Source organism: Alexandromys fortis, unplaced genomic scaffold (assembly GCF_014885135.2).
Source record: "Alexandromys fortis isolate MF-2015 unplaced genomic scaffold, M_Fortis_MF-2015_v1.1 scaffold_65, whole genome shotgun sequence".
Classification (NCBI taxonomy): domain Eukaryota; kingdom Metazoa; phylum Chordata; class Mammalia; order Rodentia; family Cricetidae; genus Alexandromys; species Alexandromys fortis.
This window is the reverse complement of record NW_026067986.1, coordinates 4,663,830-4,686,885: the sequence shown is the minus strand read 5'-3', so window position 1 is coordinate 4,686,885 and position 23,056 is coordinate 4,663,830. Positions and strand designations below refer to the sequence as shown.

At 45.0% G+C, this 23,056-nt stretch overlaps 1 protein-coding gene across 1 annotated transcript in view; it reads right to left on the bottom strand.

Annotated features, from left to right (window-relative positions):
- Dnah7 (dynein axonemal heavy chain 7) overlaps positions 1–23,056 on the bottom strand; it is a 215,196-nt gene that overhangs the window by 52,327 nt on the left and 139,813 nt on the right. Inside the window, 8 exon segments of the mRNA XM_050159210.1 lie at positions 518–708; positions 5,844–5,998; positions 11,920–12,083; positions 15,710–15,895; positions 17,148–17,328; positions 17,757–18,103; positions 18,678–19,008; positions 22,727–22,956. Coding sequence (XP_050015167.1) covers positions 518–708; positions 5,844–5,998; positions 11,920–12,083; positions 15,710–15,895; positions 17,148–17,328; positions 17,757–18,103; positions 18,678–19,008; positions 22,727–22,956 — 1,785 coding nt within the window.

Below are 23,056 nucleotides of genomic sequence, written 5' to 3'. Positions count from 1 at the left end.
TCACAGTGACCCTAGGCCCCAGGAGCCCAGCCTCAGAGCAATATCACGGTGACCTTAGGCCCCAGGAGCCCAGCCTCAGAGCAATGTCACGGTCATTGTGGTCCTTAAATAACAGTTCAATTTCACCCTTTGCAAGAATGTTCAGCATTTTAAAAAGAACACTGGTCAAAAATAATTCCTCTCAATAATTCTGTAAAGTCAGACAGCGGCAGCATCCTCAGCCTGAACAAAGGATGGAGTCCTGCTTCTAATCGTCAGCTCCGACAATTAGCACAAAGAAGGACACCTGCTTTTGGCAGTGAAAATCTGCCTGATTCCGATGGTCCCATCATAGTATGCTCAAGACTCCAGGCTTTGGTACTCTCAGGCACCCACAAAGCAACATCTGGAGATTACTCCCAAAATTTCGGAAGCAGACAGAAGGGCAAATTCCAAATGTCCTCCTACGGCTGGGGAGGAAAGTACGGTCAGGGGTCGGGAGACGTAGGGCGTGGAAACGCTAACTTAGGGTACTGGCCTTCACCGACGTCTCAGGGAGGTAATGCGGGTTTCTCAGCTTGGTGGTGATGTAGAAGCGGAAGTCAGGAGCGTACTCGATTGTGGAGTCCCCAAGCCGGATACATGTGCTCCCGCCCTGCTTGAAGGTCTGCTTCAGCAGAAGCGGCTCCAGAATCGGGTCCAATTCTTCGCCCACATTTTCTAGCAACACTAGAGGCGGAAAAATAGTCCGTCATCCTTAAGGTACCTACTGTGAACGTTTAAGTCTCAAGTTCTGTTCAGCTGCTCCTAGCGGCCTAGAAAGTTACCCTCATCTTCTAAGAATACAGAGAAATGAAGTCATAAAAACACTGCCTGCCAGTGGGAAGGACCAGCAAGAGGGTCCACGTGGCCGCCCACCTCCCACCTCCTTCTACACGCCTGGCTGGCTGATGGGCCCCACCTGGCCTGGGACTCACTGTACCTAGGCACGCTGACAGAGAAAAGGCATTTCTGTAGCTATTTCAGTCTACCGGCCTTTTATTATAAAATAGCTCATCTATATTATAGAACATCTGGAAAATACGGGACATTATAAAGAAATCGGGCAACAAATTCTAATCTGATTTTCTTTATCTTTCCTCCGTTAAATGGCTTAGGTTGACATATGGAAGTTGATGCAAAACTTCATATAACATAATTAGCCGAAAAATAATTTCTATCAGTTTTTCTACACATACTTGAGATGAAACAAATATCAATTTCTGTCCTAATTATTTTGATGATATTATAACGAAACTGCCCTGTATTATTAAAACTAGCAAACCTATTACTATTCTTTCATTTTTCGACCAGTGCTGCTTTGGATGTTCTATTTGGATATTTTTCTATTCTAAGACATAAGGAGCACCCTAAGTAAAATGAAGCATTTCAGAATATTTTCTTCTGATGCTGTTCTAGAAAGGATCCCGAGAGAAAAGGTCCCTGACAGTGTTAAATGCACTAGCTAAGTTAAAGGCTTATATGATGCCACTTAAGCTGCTGGGACAGCCTGTCTCGAATCCAGGAGCCTTGTCAGTGTCCCTTGAAGGGACGAGGGTAATCCGGGCTGGAAAGAGAAGCCTCAGGATGGACAGACTGACAGACACTTGCACTGAGCTTGCAGGCATATTCTTCCTTCTTGGATGGGCCTGGCTGAGCGAATTTCTGAAATTACCTCCCCACCAGTCCCCTCCATGGCTTGGATCTTGGCCAGCAGAGATGCAGCAGGTAACTTCTATGGCCTTATTTTCTCTTTCTGCTCACATTATTTATTTTTATTATTAAATAACATGAATATATCATGATGAATGACTGTGCTAATTTTCCATGGTCGAGATTAGACTTTTCCACCATCACTGACGCAGTGAATGCTGTTTTGACTAAAACCCTGTTCCTGATTCTGCTCATGCTGGTGGTTCTAGAAGCCCAGTTCCCAGCCGATCTTTTGGGGACACTTTAAGACACACTGCAAACTACTTTTCTGGAAAGCAGTGAGACGTCAGGGCTGCAGGGGGCCCTTTCTGGGTGGCTGACGGACCTGGGTACACAGTGTTACAGTAGGAACAGGGGCTGCACAGCAGGCTGTCACTGTAGCTCCCCACAACTTGAGAAAAGCAGGGACTGTCTGCATCACAACGTAGCGATGTAGACAAGGAGAGGCGGCTGGGAAAAGCCAGTTACGCCCGTCCTTGGCACCGCAGCTGTTTTTACTGAGAGGTACAAAGTCCAATTAAACCTGACACTCAGGGCAGGTGTTTCAGCAGCTTCGTTGACTGTAAATAGCAAATGTTATCAACGACTACGTTCCGCTCATAATAACAATGTCAACAACAGAGGACCCAAACTCATGTCAAGGGAAACTCAAACAGTCCCTGGACAGATGGACGGAGGGACAGCGTGCCTGAGTTATGAGGAATCCTCATTCTCTTTAGACTCTGGCAGTTTTCTCTTCCCCACCTGCAGCTTCGATCTCTTTGGCCAATGTATTTCAATACCTATCCATCTTCGACCCACCAGGAGGAAAGGAACATCATTCGAGAGTATCCCTTGAGGGTGACCAATGCCTTGTCCACATTTCCCTGTGGGTCTGTGGCAAGGTAAACACCGTGGCAGGAGAATTTGGCATTGGAAAGTTGCTTGCCTCGTGGCAATCAGACAGTAGAGAGAGAGGGTCAAGAAGGGGTCTAAACAAAAATGCACTCTTCAAAGACACTCCACCTACTTCCCACCGCTGTCCCCCTTCTCTGAGTGGCTCACTAATCTATGAACTCTTCCTTGGATTGGTGAGTTACGTTCTCAACAGCATGACAGCCCGAGGGCCATGCTTCTAACACAGTAGCCTCAGGGAAAACTTCCCAGCCGGCAATGTATTTACAGTGCCCCTGGAAAGATAAACTTTGAAAGAATCTATTAGATGGAGAGAAGAGGATTCAGGAGACAGGAAAATGGTGCCACATTATCTGAAGGGCTTCCTGTCCCATGTGTTCATCCTTCCACTTCTCTCTCCACCAGCACCTCTGTCTGCCTCTGCATGCAAGCAGAGACCAGGTCTGTCTCGTCCATTCCGATTAACAATGCCCCCCCCCACCCGCCACAATGCTTCGTCCATGGCTATTGCAAAATAAATGTCTATCAGTGGGATGAATAAATAAGCAAAAAACTACAAAGTCGTTTGGAAGCCTTGACCCAAAGGGGACTGGCAAGGAAATGCTGGCAGTTGAGACAGGAAAATCAGGGAGGCCCAGATATGATGCAGTTTCAACAGATTGTCTATGTCGATGGAGTTCATTCTTGGCAATGGTTAACATACTATGTATACTTTATCAGCAATGTTTATATGGTTAACACACTATATATAGTTTACTGGTTGAGACAGTAAATATAGGTGCAGTTGCACCTTGACTTCCAAGAGCACTGGCTGTAAAACTTTTTAAATAGCAGAATCTTTTTTATTTTCCTCCAAAGAAGATTAAAAAAAACTCAGTTATAAAAAGAAGAAGATGAGAGGCATGTGGCTCTTGTTGAAGTGGAGGTAGGTGGATGAGGTTGGCAAAGCCCTTTGTTTCTCCACCCAGGCTGACTGTGAAGAACAAGGGATCCGAAGCCACCGTCCCTGAATAGGCCAGTATCTATAGATAACTGCTCAAATGGAAAGAGCTTTAACCACTTAGGTTTTCAAACTTTGACTTGATGGTTAAGTATAAATAGACAGAGCTTACCACCTTTCTAGGAGAACCGAAACTTTTCACTTCTTTCTGATGTTTAATATTAGAAGGTGTGTTTTTTTCTCTAGTGCATGTCTGACTTCTTAAAAAACTGGATGGGTTTTTGTGGCTGAAACTAGGAGTAGGAAACACATCTAAACCCCAGTGCCCTGTGTACAAAAAACATCTCTAAGTGTTTGTGCAATCTGCTCACCTCCCACCCCCACGCCCGTGACCTTAGGGTCTCTGTTCTCTCCTATTGCAGCTCATGGATGTAGTGTTGCTCAAGACACCAAAAGTAGCTTTCTCTCCCATGATTGGTTTGCAGAATTTTTAAATCAGGAGAGTTCACCTCCATTACCTGTTCTGCTCTGTAATTAACGGAATTAAACATCAGAATAGATGGCTGAGATCAGAGAAGTGTCAAGAACGCCAACCAGACGGTAGAAACCCCATCACTTGTCTTTATCATACCAAACATTTCAACATTCATGTTAAGCCATTTACATTGCTTAAAGAATTTAAGGTGATGATCCCTTCTAGAAATCCTCCCTGATCTTCCTGAATTCACAGAGGCGTCACCTGTGGCTTCCTCCTTACCTTTTAAGACTTTACAAATAAGCCACTGGTCACATGCTCAAAGCCAGCACAGCACAGCGTGGGCCGAGTCTTTCAAAGCCCCGGGTGTGACGCTCAGCACACTGACAAGAGCTACACGGCCAACGAAAGCCTAGGGACCGAGCGGTCACCGTCACCAGAGACTAACTCTACAATACACAGTAAGTCAGTGATGTCTCCCTCACGCTCCATAGCTGGTGTGCAGGTGGAGAAACTGAGGTAATGAACCAAACACTGAATGGCAGAGGAAGACGCTCTGAATCCAGAGCCATGGGCCCTACCCACCACGGTCACTGGTCCTTACAGGGGAGATGCTCGCCTTCCGTTTTTACTACAGCAATACATGGATGGTTCTGACATCACACAAGCAATTTATTTGAGAGTAGAGATCACGGTCTCTTTTTGTGTAGCTCCTACGTCACATACAACACCACAGATACAAGTTACTCTATTTCATAGTAGGGTAACTATAGATAAAGTACTGTACACTTTATTCTAAAGAGTGAGAAAGGAATTTGAATTTTTTCCCATATGGAAATGATAAATGCTTGAGGGTCTAAGTATGTTTTCCATGATTTGACAGAATGTGTGTATATAAACAGTACACGGCATATCATAAATGTGTACAATTTTATGTGTCAATTTAAAATATTTTAAAATGCAAGGATAGCAACTGGATGAAAGACCGTGTGGGTGAGCGTGTCTGTGCTCTATTCCATAGATACAAAGCCTTATAAATAGATTTAGATTTCTTTCTTCTATGCTTATACTAAAATCCTAAAATCATAATTAAAGTTTGAAAGCAAGCGGTTTGTTAACATGGAAACATGGGTGTTATCGGATGGCTAGCATACTTATTATGACTCTTACAGCTATACAGCTCTCACAGCAAGAGGGACCCGATGAGCTAACTTCTCCTCGAGTTGTATATGCTATAGCTTCAGAAGTGCTTGTCTTATTTGGCTAAATTTGGTAAGTTACACTGATGTGAAGCAGGACGGGCTTCGTGTTGCCAAGTATGACGCCTGCACAGACCTTGATTAAAAGCAATCCCATGATCTCCCTAATCTCTCCATTGTGAAGATCAGATACTTGCAAGGTGTGCAAAACCCGGTCGCTTTCCCCGCCACTTTTGTAGCATAATTCAAGAAGGAACAGAAAAAGGGGAGCTACTGTTGCATTAAAATAGGATTGGAATTACTAATATTAAATGGGCTTTTTAGCTGCCAAATATTAATAATGAAAGCTGAAGAAAAGCAAATGGCGGACAACAACGGAAACATCTAAATTAGAGGCGCGCCACAAATGTACTTCGTAACAAAGGAAACCGCCTCGTCTTCCAGGGGTTAACTGTCTGCGGCTGGTCCTCACGTTCTCATTTGATTATCAATAAATGATGAGGCCAGCAAAGTCATCATTCAACAGCAAGCCTGACAGACGTTTGCGTGCTGACTGTGCCCTGTCCAGCATTTCCACACATGCGCTTGCCACTCAGCCACGTACCGGGCGTGCCGAACTGGATGCAGTTCTCCAGGGTCCTGACGTAGTCGGGGTCGTTGAGCTTAATCAGCTGAAGGCTGTTGCTCTTCTCCAAGTTCTTGATCCACTTATTGGCCTGGCCTTGAGGGTCGATCATCAGAGGCCACCTTCTCGCATTCCTGGAGGAGCCAAGGGAGAGAATCTGGTTCAGGCCATAACAAGTTTCTGCACAGCCGGTTCCACATGACCGCAAGCTGATCCTTGTTAGTAATATCTTCCTTTCTCTCCTTGAAGTAGGCGCACTGTCAGAAAAACTACAGAGGCCGTTTCACAAAGCTAACACACAAATCCTTTCACTTCTTTGGAGATACTGCAGTCTCTAAGCCTTAAATCATGTGCTTATGATTCATAACTCAAATAAGTTAAAATCATAGTATTTGCTGCTCTTGCAAAATATGCTACAGCGAAACTCCACTTCCCCACTAGGTGCTGACGTTAAATTAATCCTGTGGCCTCCTTAGCATCTGTGTGTTTCTATGTGCTGATATCTGGATAAGAGAAAGAAAAAGAACTTGATCCATTTACAGTCAGGTTCTCTAGCTCTATCTCTCTTCAGTAAAGAAAGAATGATCTTGCTGGGCGCTGATGGCGCACGCCTTTAATCCCAGCATTCAGGGAGGCAGAGTCCGAGGCCAGCATGGTCTACAGAGCTAGTTCCAGGACAACCAGAGATACACAGAGAAAGCCCGTCTTGAAAACAAACAAAAGATGTAATGACCTAAGGAAAAAAAAAAAAAAGAACAGTATAGCTTCCCCCCACCAAGTTGCATGACAGTTATGAGCACCGCAGTGTTACCACAACCACGGGCCCATCCTTGTTCCAAACACTTGCCTATTTAATGATGTCCATGTAGCTCATTGTACACCCGCCTTGTGACTGGGCTTCCTGTGCACAGAAAAGAGTTTTTCTGAAGGTCAAGTTCACACCACAGGAGAGCTCATCCCTGCTGGTGGGGGGTGGGGACAGGATGGAGTGGGGGATGGGGCGGGAAGGGGTGAAGTGGGGGGGGGCGAGCAAGGTGGAGAGGGGTGGAGCGGGGTAGGAGAAGAGCGGGGTGGAGTGGGGCAGGGAGGGACGGTAAAGTGGCAGGTGCGGATGCTGTGTTCTGTTTGCTGCTTACTTGTTCTAACAAAGGCTTAGAACTAGGACATAAATCTAAGCCCCAGACCAGCCTCTGGATAGTGTGTCTCGAGGAAGCCCCACACAGCATGTCAAAGCCTTTCCCTTTCCTGTCTGGGCAGACGTGGGGAAGCATCAGGACTAGAAGACAGTTATTGATAGAGATTTAATGATACAGATTTAATTAGAAGACAGTTATTAACTGACTCTCTGATTATTAAAACCAAACTCAGTCGTGCCCAGAAGATGTCACCAGGACACAAGAGCTCACATTCAAAAGTTCTAGAAAAAGTTACTAATTATACAAAGAACCAGGATGTGTTTGCTTCTCAAGGAAACGAAAGGCCCCGAAACAAGCGGAAATAAAAACAACTTCAGAGCAGTTAATAGAATTAATTACCCTTTGGGAGGCGGGAAAGTCTAGTATAGCGAGTGGAGAAGAGACATTTCATCACTGAAGTGAAAAAGAAAAAACGAATGAAAGAGAAATTTTAGAATTGAAAGACGATGTCTGAAACACAAATTCTACTCTGGGTTCAATAGTAAAGGGTGGGGGGTGCTCTGTGCATCTCCAGACCGCTGAGCACAAAACGGGCAAAGCTGAGCAACGGACAGGACAAACTGGACTAGGAAAAGATTTCCAAGAATATTATGTATGCCAATTATTAGAAACCGCAACACAGTGGGCTACCTGTAATGTGCCAAGAGGAAAGAACTTGGCCGCCAGACCTGGTGACACAGCCCCATAATCACAACCATTCAGAGGCAAAGTCGGGATGACAAGATCAGGGTCTACCTGGTCCACTGAGTAAGATCGAGACTAGCCTGGCTAACTCAGGGAGACCCTGCCCCCCAAATAAAAGTGATGGAATAACCACAGAAGGTCTGAGGCAGGAGACAAGTGGCGGGCGCTTTAGAGAACCCCAGGCCCCAGGTTCTGTCTCTGCCACCAGCACCAAACAACCAAACAGAACTCGATTTCCAACTCGGCAGTCTCCATGCGGCAAAGCCATCCTTGAGGACTAAAGGCAAAATACAGAGCTCACTTTTGCTCCTCACCAGCCGTGTTCTAGGCAAACGCCAAAGGACTTTCCCTTGACAGGAAGTGATAGAGGAAACTCGGAATATTAGAAATGAAGAGATAATGAGGAAGTGTCATTGTGTCCTAAATTGTGTATAAATACTGAAACCTAATCATCATTGCCATCGGGGAGGGGCTTGTGTGTGCAACGGGTGCCCCATTGGATAAGGCAGACTGACGGGTTTAGCTAGTCAAGAAAATGCTCACAACCAGATCTCGTGGAGGGCGTTTCTCAGCTGAGGTTCCTTCCTCTCTGATGACTCTGGCTTGTGTCAAGTCAACACACAACTAGGAGACACAACACACAGACTAGGAGAGATTGTCTTTCATCCAGTGACATCAATACCGCAGCAGCAGTAACGCTGCCTGCCGCTGGATTGACCTGGCCATGCTCAGTGTGCCTGCATCCCCTTAGCCTGCGTGGCCAACAGCGTTCGACTTAATCAGCCCTTTGCAGCAGCTCGGTGAGAGCCATTGACGGTGCCATACGCCAAGGAGGAAAAGGCGAAGGGATTAGAGTGTCACTACAGGCAGGCAGCATGATTGCCAATAGACAATGCCCCAACAGGCCAACATAAGAGACCAGATGCGTTCCTGAAGTTGCAGGGTACAAAGTCAGTATGCAAATAAGCTTTTCTCTAATACGAGCAGCTAACAGCCAAACAAAAAAAATCAATACCATTTACAAGAGCAAACAAAAATTAAATACTATGCATACATTTAAAAAAAAAAACCAGCAAAATACTTGAAGACCTAAAGCAGGTGGAGAGATTAGTGCATTCATCAGTTAGAAGACTACTCACTCAGCCTGTCAGTGTTATCGGGAATATCAATGTCGTCCCAATACAATTTCAAAAGGATATTTTTTTAGAGATTTACATTTTACTCTAAAATTTATATTGAGTTAACAGGCAGTCAAAATGATTGCTTAAAAGAGAACAACAACAACAACAAAAAATGTAAGGCGTCACCTGACTCAAGACTACCCAAAGTTTCCAGAATCAAGATGGTCCAGTTCTCTGGATCACAGCCGGCCTAGAGAATCCAGCAACAGACCCACATGCATAGGGACAGTACATTTTCAACCAAGATACAGAGCTGAAACTGATGGGAAAAAGAATAAGTAGATGTTTATTTATTCATTTGTACATGTGTATGTGTTGATGGAGGTCAAGGGACAGCCTGTCGAGTTGGTTTTCTCATTCAGCCTTGCGGGTCCTTGGGTTGTCAACCTCAACAGCTTGCCGGTACCTGCTGAGCCAGCCCATTCAGCCCTCAAACATTTTTGAATTTATAAATCTTTAAAATCCATTGTTTGCAAATGGAACCGGCATCTGCTAGCAGTTACTGCTTCCAATGTGGACAGTTTGTGAAAAGGGAATTCTTATTTAAAGCTCTTCAGGGTTTTTGAAAACTGCAGATTTCTTTTCATGATAATTCACCTCCCCAGCAGCAGGCCCAGAAGGACCAGGATTTGAATATTTAACAGCTGAGGGCAAGGCTGGTCTAGGGCCTCAGGCAGGAACTTCCTTAGTTCCTTGTCGAAAAAGAACTTAACTTGGCAGAGCCAGTAATGGCCTGGGGCCAGGGCCTTGGGGGAATCCCAGCTCTTCCCAACCCCCAGGGGTCCCTGTGTGCCAGGTCTGTGCTGCACTGGGTACCTGGTGTTGCCTTCGGGCAACCTGCTCTATCAGCTCACTGCTGACTTCACATGGCTCTATGGTGTTTCTTGCTGACATTGCCCCAATAAGATGCTGTGTTTCCTCACAAATGGGCTTGAATGAGCAGCTTGTGCAAGCTCTCCCGATCCCAAACTTTCCTCTCCTCTCCACCTTCTCATCCCCTGGTCATCTTCCCCTTTAGCACCTTGTCACAAGGTCAGCTAACAGTGGTGTGTTTCAGGGGGTTCTGCTGTTTTCATCTCCACACACACACACACACACACGTAAATATGAACGAGAAAGAGTGATTATAGCTACTGAAATAAATATGCCTCTCTCCTACAGAAAAACCAAAGTCTGCTTCTCAAAACAATTAGGTTACCTATGGGTTTGGTATACTTACCAAGCAGTTAAATAATATTCACTTTTATTCAAGAAATGTCCAGATACAATCCAATTATAGTCACACCATCATTGACTTTTGAAAGTCAAGGACTTTTAAGTGTTAATAGCCCCCAAAGTTAATTATATCTAACTTGTCTAGATTTTATGGGTTCTTCGAGCTGTCCTAAAGGATCAATGCGGTACTCAGCTAAAGTAATCTGTATTAAGCACTCAGCATGGGATTGGGTTATCAGTAAGTGCCCAGCATTAGGGATCACCACCACCAAGCCAGCATCTTTGGGGATCAGAAGGCGGCATTATGCAAGTAACCAAGATGTGTGTCCAATGTTTTAAAATGATGCCTTCAACATCTGTCCCGAAAGCTCTCGGTGGACGATGGCCAAACACATTGACAAAGGAATAGATAATGAACAATACCGTCTCCTTCCCAGGGAAGGTGTACCATAAGATTTACAAACACTTTGATTTTTCTATAAATGAATAATAACAATGTAGGGGCATGGGGCACTGATAAACCTCTGCTGCCCAGGAGAGAGGGGGGTAGTGAGGGGTGGCGAGAGAGATTACACAGGTGTCTGCTACCTGGAAAATCATTGACATTGAAAAATCTTAAAAGTAAGAAATATTAACCGACAGTTGAGTATGAAACATGAATTGAAATATGACAAGATCCAAGTGGGATGGCAGGTTAGGAATGGGACGTGATTCGGCCTCTAATGGATATAACAGATACAGGCATCTTTTGGTAGGAAGAACAAAGGGCCATGGATTAAAAATTAAAGGTAATAAAGACTTTTATAAATAACAAAAGCGTGATTGAAATAAAAGCATGGTTCTTCCGGAGGCAATCAACTAGAAACGCGTGTGCTGGAGGAGAGGCGTGTTTTCTGAGCGGGAACAATAGCCACTAGGCATCCGTGTCGGGATAACCCAATGAGCAATGAGCGGGGATGAAGGGACAGCGGAACTTTACTTCAGGTGGTCGTTTCCACAAGTACCACACCGCAGACAATGGAGGGCACCCACCCATCGTACCTATCCGTTATTTCCGTTCTGAGATTTTATGGCAAGGCTCCCACCATTTTTCCTTGAACTACTCTCATTTCTGTCTGTTTGGTTGTTTCTGCAGTAAACAGATGAATGGAATCAAAGGGTCCTGAGTGCTTCCTACTGATGGCAGAGCCGAGCTGCCTCCTACTGATGCTAAGAAAAACCAATGCTGCTCCTCACACTCCTACACTCCAAATGCTTGGCCAGGTCAGAAGACAAGGCTGTCAACTTGGAAATAATAGCGGTATCTGTTCTCACAGTGGGACAGGTTGACTCGTGTGGCCTGGAGAAGAGAGTGTGCCTGGACACCGAGCGTCCCCTGGCCCCTTCTCCATCCATGTCTTTTCACCACCAGGAGATTCTGTGAAGGGCGGTTACTATCTGAAAGCTCTGATCAGCCCACGGAATGAGCCATGAGTCAAACCTTCCCCACAACAGGGACGAGGACAGATTTTGGAACAATGAAGACGATTAGCATCAAATACCCGCCACTGTGTATCTATTAACTTTTTATAAGAGGACTTGTGTTTTATGGGAATAAAAACTCTGCTCTTTTATTATAATATTAACAGAAAGATTGTTCATATTTCATACAGTTAATTAGCAAACATTTCAATACTGTGAACATTTGCTAGATAAAATTGCTAAAAAGGTTTACAAATAAATATATCTACTAATTAGATATTAAAGACCATTTGTGAGAAAAAAAGACTGTTTTCTTACATTATAATGATCCCATTATCGATGGAAAACGAGTCAGAGGGTAATCCAGCAATATTCCAAGCTCGAATGGTCACAGCTTCTCCCAGAGTACCCATAAGAGAATAGTCATCAGAGCAGGGGATGTCTCTTCCTTTGCACGATTCTGACCACTCCTTGGTTTGGTTCTTAAAAGTATTCACAGAAAAAGATAGACTTGAGTTGGTGGACAGTTGCCAAAGCAATCCTATCTAAACTCCTCAATAACTCTTTCTTTACTGAGAAAACAACTACTGTTGTTTCTGATGCACAGAAATGGTTTGTGTATTGTGATGATCTGAATAGGTGTGGCTCCCATAGACTCATGTGTTCCAATGCTTGGCCTATGGGGATGTGTGGCCTCTTTGGAGTAGGTTTGCCGTTGTGGAAGGAAGTTTGTCACTGTGGGGGTGGGCTCTGAGGTCTCATATGCTCAAATTACACCCAGTGTGGGACACAGTTCACTTCCTGTTGCCTGTGGATCAAGATGTAGAACTCTCAACTCCTTCTCCAGTATCATGTCTGCCTCCATGCTTCTCACCATGATGATAATAGACCAGACCTATGAGCTGTGAACCAGCTCCAATTAAATGTTTTCCTTGATAAGAGTTGCCATGATCATGGTATCTCTTCACAGCAATAGAAACCCTAACTAAGACAGGTATCAAACCTTTCTCAAAATTATAATTAAGAAAGTACTCAAGGGCTGGGTGGTGGTGGCGCACGCCTTTAATCCCAGTACTCGGGAGGCAGAGGCAGGAGGATCTCTGTGAATTAGAGACCAGCCTGGTCTACAGGAGCTAGCTCCAGGACAGGCTCCAAAGCTACAGAGAAACCCTGTCTTGACAAAATAAATAAATAAATAAAGTGCTCAAATGAAAATTAAATGTAATCAATGGTGACCCAAAGCCTAGATGGACCATGTGACAAAGTTGGTGTTTTGTACTGGAAAGAACAATTACTGTGCACTATTCTAAAGTTTAGATTTACAAAGTAGCCGACATTCTCTGGGTTAGCTTCATTTCTGCTGTTAAGATAAAATAACAAGAAAGATCAGCATGGGGGAAAATGGGTAATTTTGTTCTCAATTAAATTCGAGGTGGCAGGAACCTAGAGTAGCTATCATACCCGCAGTTGAGAGCTGAGTGAGGTTGACAGTCTGCATGCCTCTCCTGCTCAGCCCACTTTCTCCAGAGCCTACTGCAGAAATGGTGCTGCCCACATCCACAGTGGATCCACTCAGCTCAACTAACCCAATTAAGAAAATCCCTCCCAGGCATGCTCACGGACCAACCCGATGGAGACTCTCTTTGTGACTGTAGATTGTGTCAAGCTGACAGTTAAAAATAACCATCATGTTCTCCATGAAGTGTGCATATTTTATTTAGATTATAAATATACAGAAAACACTATAGTATTATAATACGAACCTAAACCGGTGGAACGGGTAGAGGACACAGAAAACATCTATTTCTGGCTCCCACGTGCTCTGTAGGAAGGATCACCTAAAGGGTATTGGACTCTACAAAGGGTCGGGCCACACTGTGACTCTTGCCCTATTTAGAGGCATGATCCTGTTATGTTGCCCAGGAACCAGGAGAGTGCTCAGTGCAGGATACAGACCAAAGGCTTCAGAAATAGTAAGAGACCCGACTGAGAGGAGAAAAGGAGCAGACAACAGGAGGATGTCCATAAGCAAAGTGGACAAGGGAATGTACGAGAAGCTGGCATCTGTTTGGGGCGAATGGGAATGCCCTGTGTGTATGCAGGTGGTGCTGGGAAGGGCGTGGCTTGCACAACCCTCCCCCTCAGGTTCTTACTGAGTGGGCTGTGTCAACGCTCTAGTTTTACACGTAAAGGTCACGGTAGTAGGGTCAGGGGTAGCTTCATGACCTTATGTTGTTAGTGTTATTTAGAATGTCCCAGATCTCCGTTAGTAATGAAATCACAGATGACATTGTTTTCCCCCATTGCATCCCAGCAGTAGTACACAATTTCAAGTTATTCATCTACCACAGATGCCAGCTTTTATGACTTCATTAAAGCCAGGCTCTGTCTCATGATTATAGGATGTTATGTGTGAAGTTAGAATACAACCCAAATGCATGAATGAAAAGCAGAGTTTAGGGGAAGCCATGAATGCATGACAGGTGTTTTTAGGGGAAGGGCTGCAGCAAGTTGGAGCAAGGGTTGGTAATAGGATTAGCTAGATTTCGTGTACTTCCTGGGGATTATGTATCTAGATAATCCTGTGTACCTCACAAGACGTTTCCCTGGGAAACTTGGGTAATTTGAGGACCTCTAACAGTGGGCCCCTGCCCTCCAGGTGAGCTAGAGTCTAGAAAGGGAAATCACTGAGCTCAGGGCTCAGCGGACAACACGTGCAGAAGCGCAGGCTTTACCTGGGGCTGAAACCAATGGAGACTACAGTTGGGAGATACCGTTTCGCCCGCCCTTTGAGCTTTTCCAGTGGCAGTGACCGTTTCTGCCCTTTGTAGGGAGACAGCTGGAGACCAGGAAGACACCCCGGCCTCTCATCTTTTCATATTTACTCTGTAATTTATAATCACCACTGTTATTTTTTAAGATGTTGTCAACACTACCTTATACGAGGTTCTCTGTGTGCCCTCCTGCCCCATGTTCCCATCCTCTTCGGAGGATTTCCTGGTATTTTTTAAAGATGTATTTCAGGCTCTTATGGAGCAAAATGACTGAGAGCCAGTCGTGGTGTGGTGTGGCATTTCTAGTTGCCCAAGCCGCAGATAAGTGTTCAGTGGGGGTCAGGGAAGACACTCAGGAGTATGCTTTGAACTGACAGAGATGGGTGTGAGTGCCTGCTAATCTTTCCATTGGCCCAAGCTGAGGTAGGGTAGAGTCAAGTGGCCACGGTTCTTGTTGCCACCCTCTCGCTGATAGCTCTGGAAAAATGTCCCAAGCTTTATAAACTTCCATGACTAAAACTGGCAAGTAAACTAATCAATCCATCACTATCCACATAGTTAAGTTCAACATCAGCCAGCTGAGCTGCATAGAAGCCAACAACGCAGCACCCTGGGAGCCCATCCGAATAAGGCACAGACAGACTGGCCGAGCTGAGGAGCTGAGGGTCACGGTGCCTCTGTGACCTCAGAAAGGAAATACAGAGCCCTCTGATGCGAAAAGGCTATTCCTAGAAGCTCCATGTGAGGATTTTAAAATAGCATGTTCTAAAAATTCAACAAACAAAGGCACGGTAAGAGGCAGGAAGAATCAGTTCTGCTTAGGAGAAAGCCCTCAGTGAGACTCTGTGGACACAATACTCAAGTTCACCAGGGAAACAATCAGTAAGGCCCTCGGTGAAGGTGGTCTTGTCTCTATAATGTTCAATCTCTGACACGGTTTTAGAATGACTTATTAGGGCCCATGCAGAGGAGGTGGGGAGACACGCATCCCCTTGAATGGGTGTGCACACTGACACACGCTCATACACATGAGTCCTTTCCACTTAGGAACAAAAATTCCACCACTAGAGCCTTTAGATTTTAAAACAACGTTTCATATAGCATGTTTTGGCTATGAAGCAACTTATAGGATATCTAAATTAGGTAAGGACAAATAATTTAAATCTGCCTTTTCTTGCCTTAACCAAAAACTAAAGCAAAACAAAGTTGAAAAAAAATACCCCCAAGTTTTCCCACAATAGCAATAACAACAAACAAACCAACCGGAAGCTGTTGGTTGTGTAGCGAAGAGGGGGGGGGGGGAAGCAAGGCAGAGGCACAAGGGCACCCCTCACCTGTCTGTAGTTGGATGTAAAGGCCCCCAGGTAGGCGACAACCCCCGAGGAGATGAGGATGTCCCCTGTCAGGTTGATGTACAGCTGCCCGAGCTCCAGAGCCGAGTTGCTCCAGCGAGTTTTCTCGCCTCCCAGGCCTCCAATCAGCTGCTCGGCCCGCTCCAGCTTTTTGCTGCACAGATCGACCTCAAAAAAGAAAAGGGGAGCTTTTATCAACGTGGGCAAATAAAATAAGCTGAAAATTCGGCAGCGTTCCAAACTCAAGAGATAGCTTTTCTCAATTACAGACTAGCCTGAAGTTCCGAAAAAGCACTTTTAAAAAGAAAAGCGTGATGCATCTCGCTGCGATACGAAAAGTCCATGACGCCTCGTGTTTTTAAAACAAGTAAATAACTTCAAAAAAATTCTGGGAATTTCTACGTAGTATTTAGTGTATAACAGTACAGGCTAACTCTACGGAAATGATCTTCAACACGGGAGACTGAGATTAATAAAAAAAAAAACAGTCTCCTGCAAATACAGATGCTTTAAAGCGATCTGACCAAAAATGGGGGAGGCCTCAGGAAGAAGCAGGCTAGGAGCGCATTTGCACAGCGTGCACAAGGGCCGGGGGTCCAGCATGAGCACTGTGCTTGAAAGGTTTTATAAGTGTTTCTCCTCCTCTCACGGAGTTGGTTTAAGGCCGCTTTGAGAGCTTAAGAGTTTTAGTAGTTCACACTTATTTACAAAGCACAGTGGGTCATAATTTTGATGTTCCCCAAATTAAGCCTTTCTCACTCCACTTTCCTGCTCTAACATAGCTCTAGTCTCTCAGTTTCCCAGTGAATCCCATCACAGAACACAATCACGTTGCCATCAGAAAACCCTAAAGAAAACATTCTGGCAACTTCCTTTTTCCCATGACTTCTCCTCCCTCCCCAAGCAGACATTTACTATAAACTTAGGCATGTGTTCATTTTATATTTTTCCAACATTTTAAGTTACAAAACCCTGAAAATATCAAAGGCACAGCCAAGCAGAGCAATGTTTCCAGTGAGCAACTATACACTCTCTCTTACACTACCTTACTTAAAGAAAATGTAATCTGCCCAGTAACAGGTCACGTCTTAAAGACTGACACCACGTCCTATCTGTGTTCAGGTACAGATTACAGGGCAGATTTAGAGAAAAAGGAAGTGGCCTGCACCTTTAACCCCAGCACTCGAGGCAGAGGCAGGCGGATCTCTGAGTTCAAGGCCAGCCTGGTCTACAGAGTGAGTTCCAGGATAGCCAGGGCTACACAGAGAAACCCCGTGTGTCACTGTGAAAAGTGTGCAGACATCCAGGTTCGGGTCACAGGCCATGACTAGAAGTTAGGCTATCCGTGAATGAAACAGGACTGGTGAGTCCTGGGCCCCTACGTGAGGGTCCTCGCCCATTTGCGACGGCCAGCACACACCTGGTTTTCCAGGTCAGCTTTCTTCTGCTTGTTCAGCTCAAGCGTGTCCTGAAGCTTGGCCAGCTTGGCCTGGACCTCATGCAGGGCAGCCTGCTTCTTTCTGAGACCGTCCATAGCGATTTTCAGCTCCCCTTCAGCCGCAGCCAGTTTTATCTTTTTGGGAGCTACAATTTTTGCCACTCTACGAAACAATAAAGTTGGAAAATTAGATTCCTCTGAACATTATAGGGACCGTTCTAATGCTCTTTACAAAGATTCAAAACCCTTCTTTACACAAAACGTACACCGATTTCTACATTCCACATTTTCTCTCGGAATCAAATCAGATATAAAGTATAAGAAATGATCATCATGACTTGAGGTGTAAGAGGCGTAAGATGGCAGATTAGGGGCTACCTCTGAGTGACCCTGTGACTGGAGAAGGTCAAGGGGTCAAGGCAACAAGAAGAGAGGAGACAGGAGGAGAGGAGAGGAGAGGAGAGGAGAGGAGAGGAGAGGAGAGGAGAGGAGAGGAGAGGAGAGGAGAGGAGAGGAGAGGGGATTTTCTACTGTCCACACGACCAGACAAGCAAACCCAACACAGCAGTGAGGTTTCAGTCCAGCACTTACTTGTCGTAGGAATCCATCGCTATGACCCACTTGCACAGCCCCTCAGCAGCTGTTGAAGCGTTCCGAATCTTCTCTGGAACAAAGTCCGGGTTGGGAATGTAACTTTTCCTTATGATATTCATATACGCCGGAGGGATATTGTCCTTGTCGTATTCATGAAGCGACTGCAGGAACCTTATGTCACCAAGAAGTCTCTTAGCGGGGCCCCAGAAATCCTCAATTTTCTTCCCCGAGCCTGTTGGGTCGGGGATTTTATCGGCTTTGATGCCCTTCAATATGCAGATGGCCTCCATGACAAGCTTGACGCCCGCAGGGGGGCTCTTCATGGACTTCACCACGGTGATATCCTGGAAAAGCAGCATTTCCATCCGTAGAAATAAATGTGCACGCGTGTCTTCATTATAGTCACAGCAATAAACTCAGACTTTCAAACTAAACCTGTTTGCTGTGTTGGGTAGAAACGGCGGCAATGGCAGAACCATGGCAAGGATTCTGACGCAGGCTCATTGGGAGGAAATTATAGTGCAGAGTGGTGGAAAGCTCTGGAAAGAGCTGCCATGATGGGGATCAGGGACGAGACTGGGAAGGGTTGAGAGAGGGGTGGATGTGATCGAATGCAGTGTATGGAATTCTTAAAGAACTAACAAAAATAAATAAATTTTTAAAAGCAGAAATAAAAAAATAAAAAATAAAAACAGTAATAATAAATTTCTAAAACAAAGCAGTGGCGGTGTAGTAGTGGTGACGCTGGCAGCTTCGTTCCCCTTCAAAAGTGCCTTCGTCATGAGAATGCAGTTCTCATTCAGAGAACTAGGAAATCCCCTTGCCAATTTAAAAGGCTTCCTTAAACTGGATGGTAAGTAGAGGGGAACCCAACCGTGGTCCCCGGGGGCAAATCCTTGCCATCCGCACGGCTCTCACCTGCGCAGTCAGGGTGTCGAGGGCGGCCAGCGCCGACTCCAGGATGGGCAGGGCCCCGGCCAGGTCGGCGTCACACTCGTCCTTGATGGCTTTGGCGGCCATGGCTTGGTCGTTGGCGACTATTTCGTCGGCTTTCACGATCTTCTCGGTCTTGGCGACCTCCATGGACTCCCTCTCGATGATGACCATCATGTCGTCCACCTCTCGGCTGGCCACCTTCAGCTGAGGGTGCAGGGCCTCCAGCTCGCACTGCATGGTGGCCACCTGCGAGGCGGCTGAGTCCAGTTTATCCAGGCCCACTTCGTATCGCTTCTTCATCTTCATCACCTCACTGGAAGCAAAGGGGCGAGAGGAGGTGAGACTCGGGGACCTGCTTACCGCGTCGGGAGTCTAAACATCTTTCACAGGCGTCAGCTGGTTGTGAAGAAACCATGAACCCATCAATGCTGGTTTATGCACAATTATGACGAAACACTGTATCTTAATTCTCTCGGTGTTTTAGCGCCTCCAGGCATATGACAAAACCTACAGAGAATAAATGAGTTCACTGGTAACAAGGCAAAGGGGCCTCCTGCCACAAATTGGACATTCCCCCTGTCACACTGGCCAGTCACCTTGTCACCTTGGTGAATTACTTTCAACAATTCTATAGGCTGTTTTTTTTTTTTTTAATAATCACTTACTTCAAAAAGACTTCAATGCCCCCCATACATCATTTTGAATACTGCCAGAGATGAAAATGTACTTAAAATAGGTTATATCTTCCCAGTAGTCGGAAAGTTGAAGCTATCCAGTCAGGGCTGTATTAGCCTAGGGTATACAGCGAGACCTGTGTTTAAAATGTATTTGAATTTAAAGATGTATTACATCTTGAAATAGTAATTTTTTTATTAAGATAAAAGGGACAATTGAGACTGATATTAAAACGTAACATTTTTCTGCAAAGTGGTTTTTAAAGGATATAATAAATGAATAATTTAAGTCCTTTAGAATTTACTATTTTAATATTCTTTAAAATACTTACCCGTGTCCATATATGTTCTCTACTGAGAAAAATCTCCTTATCTGCAACAATTCATCTTAAAATATGACATATTTCAAAAATTCTCAAGAAAATAGCTAGAGTAGGAAGAGAGCTTGAGAGAGATAAAGTAACCCAAAAAGGGAAAAACAAAAACAACCATGGGAAAGGCTGTCACAGAGAAGAGGATAAACTCAGAAAGTCACGTTTTTATTATGGGTTGAATTCCTTCTGTGAAAGTAAAACAGTTGACAAAAGTGTGGGGCAGAGAAGCCAGATTTCCTGCGGTTCTGTGCTGTGTAGCGCCTGGGAGCAAGCCCTAGGAAGGTTTGCGCCTGTCAGCGCGGGGCAGTAACAATACTCTCACAGAAGACTCTGCCAGCTTTAAGTGCCGACTTTTTGGCAGGCGCCATGATGTCTTGTTTCTAGGTTCTAACTGGATATCCAGAGACCTGGAGTTTAATCTGCTCAAGAAGCACAAACGCAAGGTAAGAATTCCGGGAACAGCAGAGAGAAGGCAACACAGAGAGCCCGGATGCCCAGAAGCCTTCAGCGTGACTCCATAAACCAAGACCCGAACAACAACAGAACCCATATCCATGCTAACGCGGAAGGAGAAAATCTCACAGGCTCCCGCCCAACACAGAGAAGTACAGGCAACTGGGGGCTGCTGAGAGAGGGAGAATCGGCCTCTCCCAGACACGAGCTCCCGCACTGGCTGTCTAATACCAAGTGGTCAGACCGGAAATCACACACAAAGAGCAAAAATGGACTCACCAGGTTGTATGGATATATTTGATTGTGTGTGTGTGTGTGTGTGTAAAAATAATTTTAAAAGGCTATCAACTTGAGAGGAGGGGGCATGGGAAAATGTAAAAGACAAAAAAGTGAAAGAGCAACAGGATTATCTGGAATGCCCTCCGCCACAGCTTTTTAACCTTCCTGTAAGGTTATGTATTGCTAGGTTAGCCTTGTTTTCAGTTGGGACAACCTTAGCCCTGTGAGTCTACAAATAAGAGCCTTGTTTATGGCTCCTATCTGAGAACTTATGGTCCTCCAGCATAGGTAAATGGAAAAGAACAAGCAAGTTCCCAGTATTAGGTAAAGAATCTTGAGAGCCAAATAAGCGAAGTCCTGTCAAGTCATGTAGCAGCTTTGGGTGGGAACTGTAGCTGTCATTCTACAGATGGAAACTTTACTAATGGTTAAGACTGTACGGTGTGGACCACAGGGACCTGGACGACCTGGGACAATGTAGCAACAGACACTCTAAGTGGGGGATGAGGAACGTCCTGCAGTTATCTGGGTACCATCTTGTCAATATGAGAAACAACACTTCAAAATGCTTGTGCTCTTGAACGAGCCACTGGGAGACTTGTTTAATTATGGAAAGACATACTAATATTTCATGTTAAGGAATCTGCTTTAAGTATTTTTTAATATGTAAAAGAATTTGCTCTATTAGGTTAATAGTCCTGAAATCTACTATAAATATAATATAATTGAGCTGTAGACTATGATCTCTGTTTTAGGTTTTAAAAAAATCTCCAGAACTTTATAATGTATAATTTTTGGCTCATAATATGGATGTTAGATTCACCAGATTCATTTACGTAACTAAACTTGATTTGTTAAATCCAGGATAAAAATACATCAAGGGTGAAAATGCAAAGTCAGCCATGACCAGGCCCCCTGCTGCAGGGGATGCTACTTTGCCTCTCAGTGAAGTCTTGCTTGTGTTCCCACCACAAAAATAATAAATACGACACAAAATTCACTTCAGAGAGCATTTGAGACTAAAGACTTCCTTCAGGGGTATCACCACAATTTTCTCAATTTCCGAGGTGAATGTTAATAGGTTTTACATTTTCGAATGTGCAAGCCCAGTACTCATCTCAGAAGCAAACAAAGTCTAGGACCAGCTTTTCCGAGAACTCCTGTCGACACCCACTGGAGGGAGGATATAGGTCACTAAAATTTTAGAAACTTTTTTAACTTTCAACCTTGTTGTTAATAAATTTTAGATTTCAGAATGTGCATTTCAAGTATTTTTATAAGCAAAGGAAATTTATGCTGTCTCTGAAAACTTACATATGTCTGAAAACTTAGTTTGAGACTGGCTATGGCATATGCCTCTTGCATGCAATATTGACATTTTCAAATAGAAGGTTAGTAGAGAGGAAAAGCTGTCTATATAAATAAACCCTGTCTCCGGGATTGTGGTTGCATAGACTCCAACAAGTGCTGTAGGAATTCCCACCACCAGTAGCCTCTCAGTTACCCACCCTCTTGGGCATGGCGTCTTATACTATATATGCCAAAGTAAAGCGCACATTCAGCTTCTTTTCCGGCTGCGAGATTCGGTTGCTGTTCTCTGTTCCAGCAGAGGATTCTGATTTGTGTGTCTACCCCTAAATACATAACCCTCCATTATTCTCAGTTCTGAGCTAGTGTGGGGTTTCTTTTAAGCGTCTTTCTTCACTCAACACTATCATCAAGGAATCCTCGGGATTGACCCCTGCCCTATAGGGCACACCTGCATTCTTCCACGTGTGGGGGGCATTCACATGGCCTCGAGGGTGCACCTGTGCATCGCGGCTTTGCAGCCAGGGGTCAGGCTGGGCTGCCATTCCTCAAGAGCCATCCACCTTGGGGAGCTGGCCTCGGAGACTGGCCTGTCTCCATCCTCCAGCACTGAGCCTTACAAACGGGTGCCAGCACGCCCAGTTTCTGTTTCTCCCCTTGGGTTCTGAGGATTGAAATCCAGATCTTCATACGGCCACCTCCCTAGCCCCGCCTTCACTCCTGCGGTAAACGAAATGATAGATTTACGGTGTCCCAGGCAACGTAATTAAACCTAAGAATGAGACCTGCTTCCTACCCTCAGACTCTAAGGACTGAATCTCAACGTTTCGACAACAGTCTATCTATAAGGAAAGTGTGTGATGCCATCATTGCTTATGTGGGTTTCATACAGACATGTTTCAACGTTCATAGCGTACTTAAAGCCAGAATTTTTCATCCTTACTTTCTCTTCTTTTCTAGCAAGAGTTTGAAGGTGGAGATGAGTTCCAGGTAGGAGGTGGGCGTCACGTAGTTGTATCTCTGCAGCTCATTATGGAACGACGTGGATAGGTTGATGGTGGACGTATGGAAGCTCTTGCACATCTCGATACAGCCCTCTCGGATCTCCTCCGACATCTCGATTTCTTCCAGGAACCGTGACGCCACTGCTTCCAATGCGTCTTCTGGCCAGGACTGAATTGAAAATGAATGTGTCAGCAGTTGAGCAAGGTCGCTAGTACTACCCTGTCGTGGCTCCAGCCCTCTGTGTGTCGTGGACTAGAGACAAAGAGGA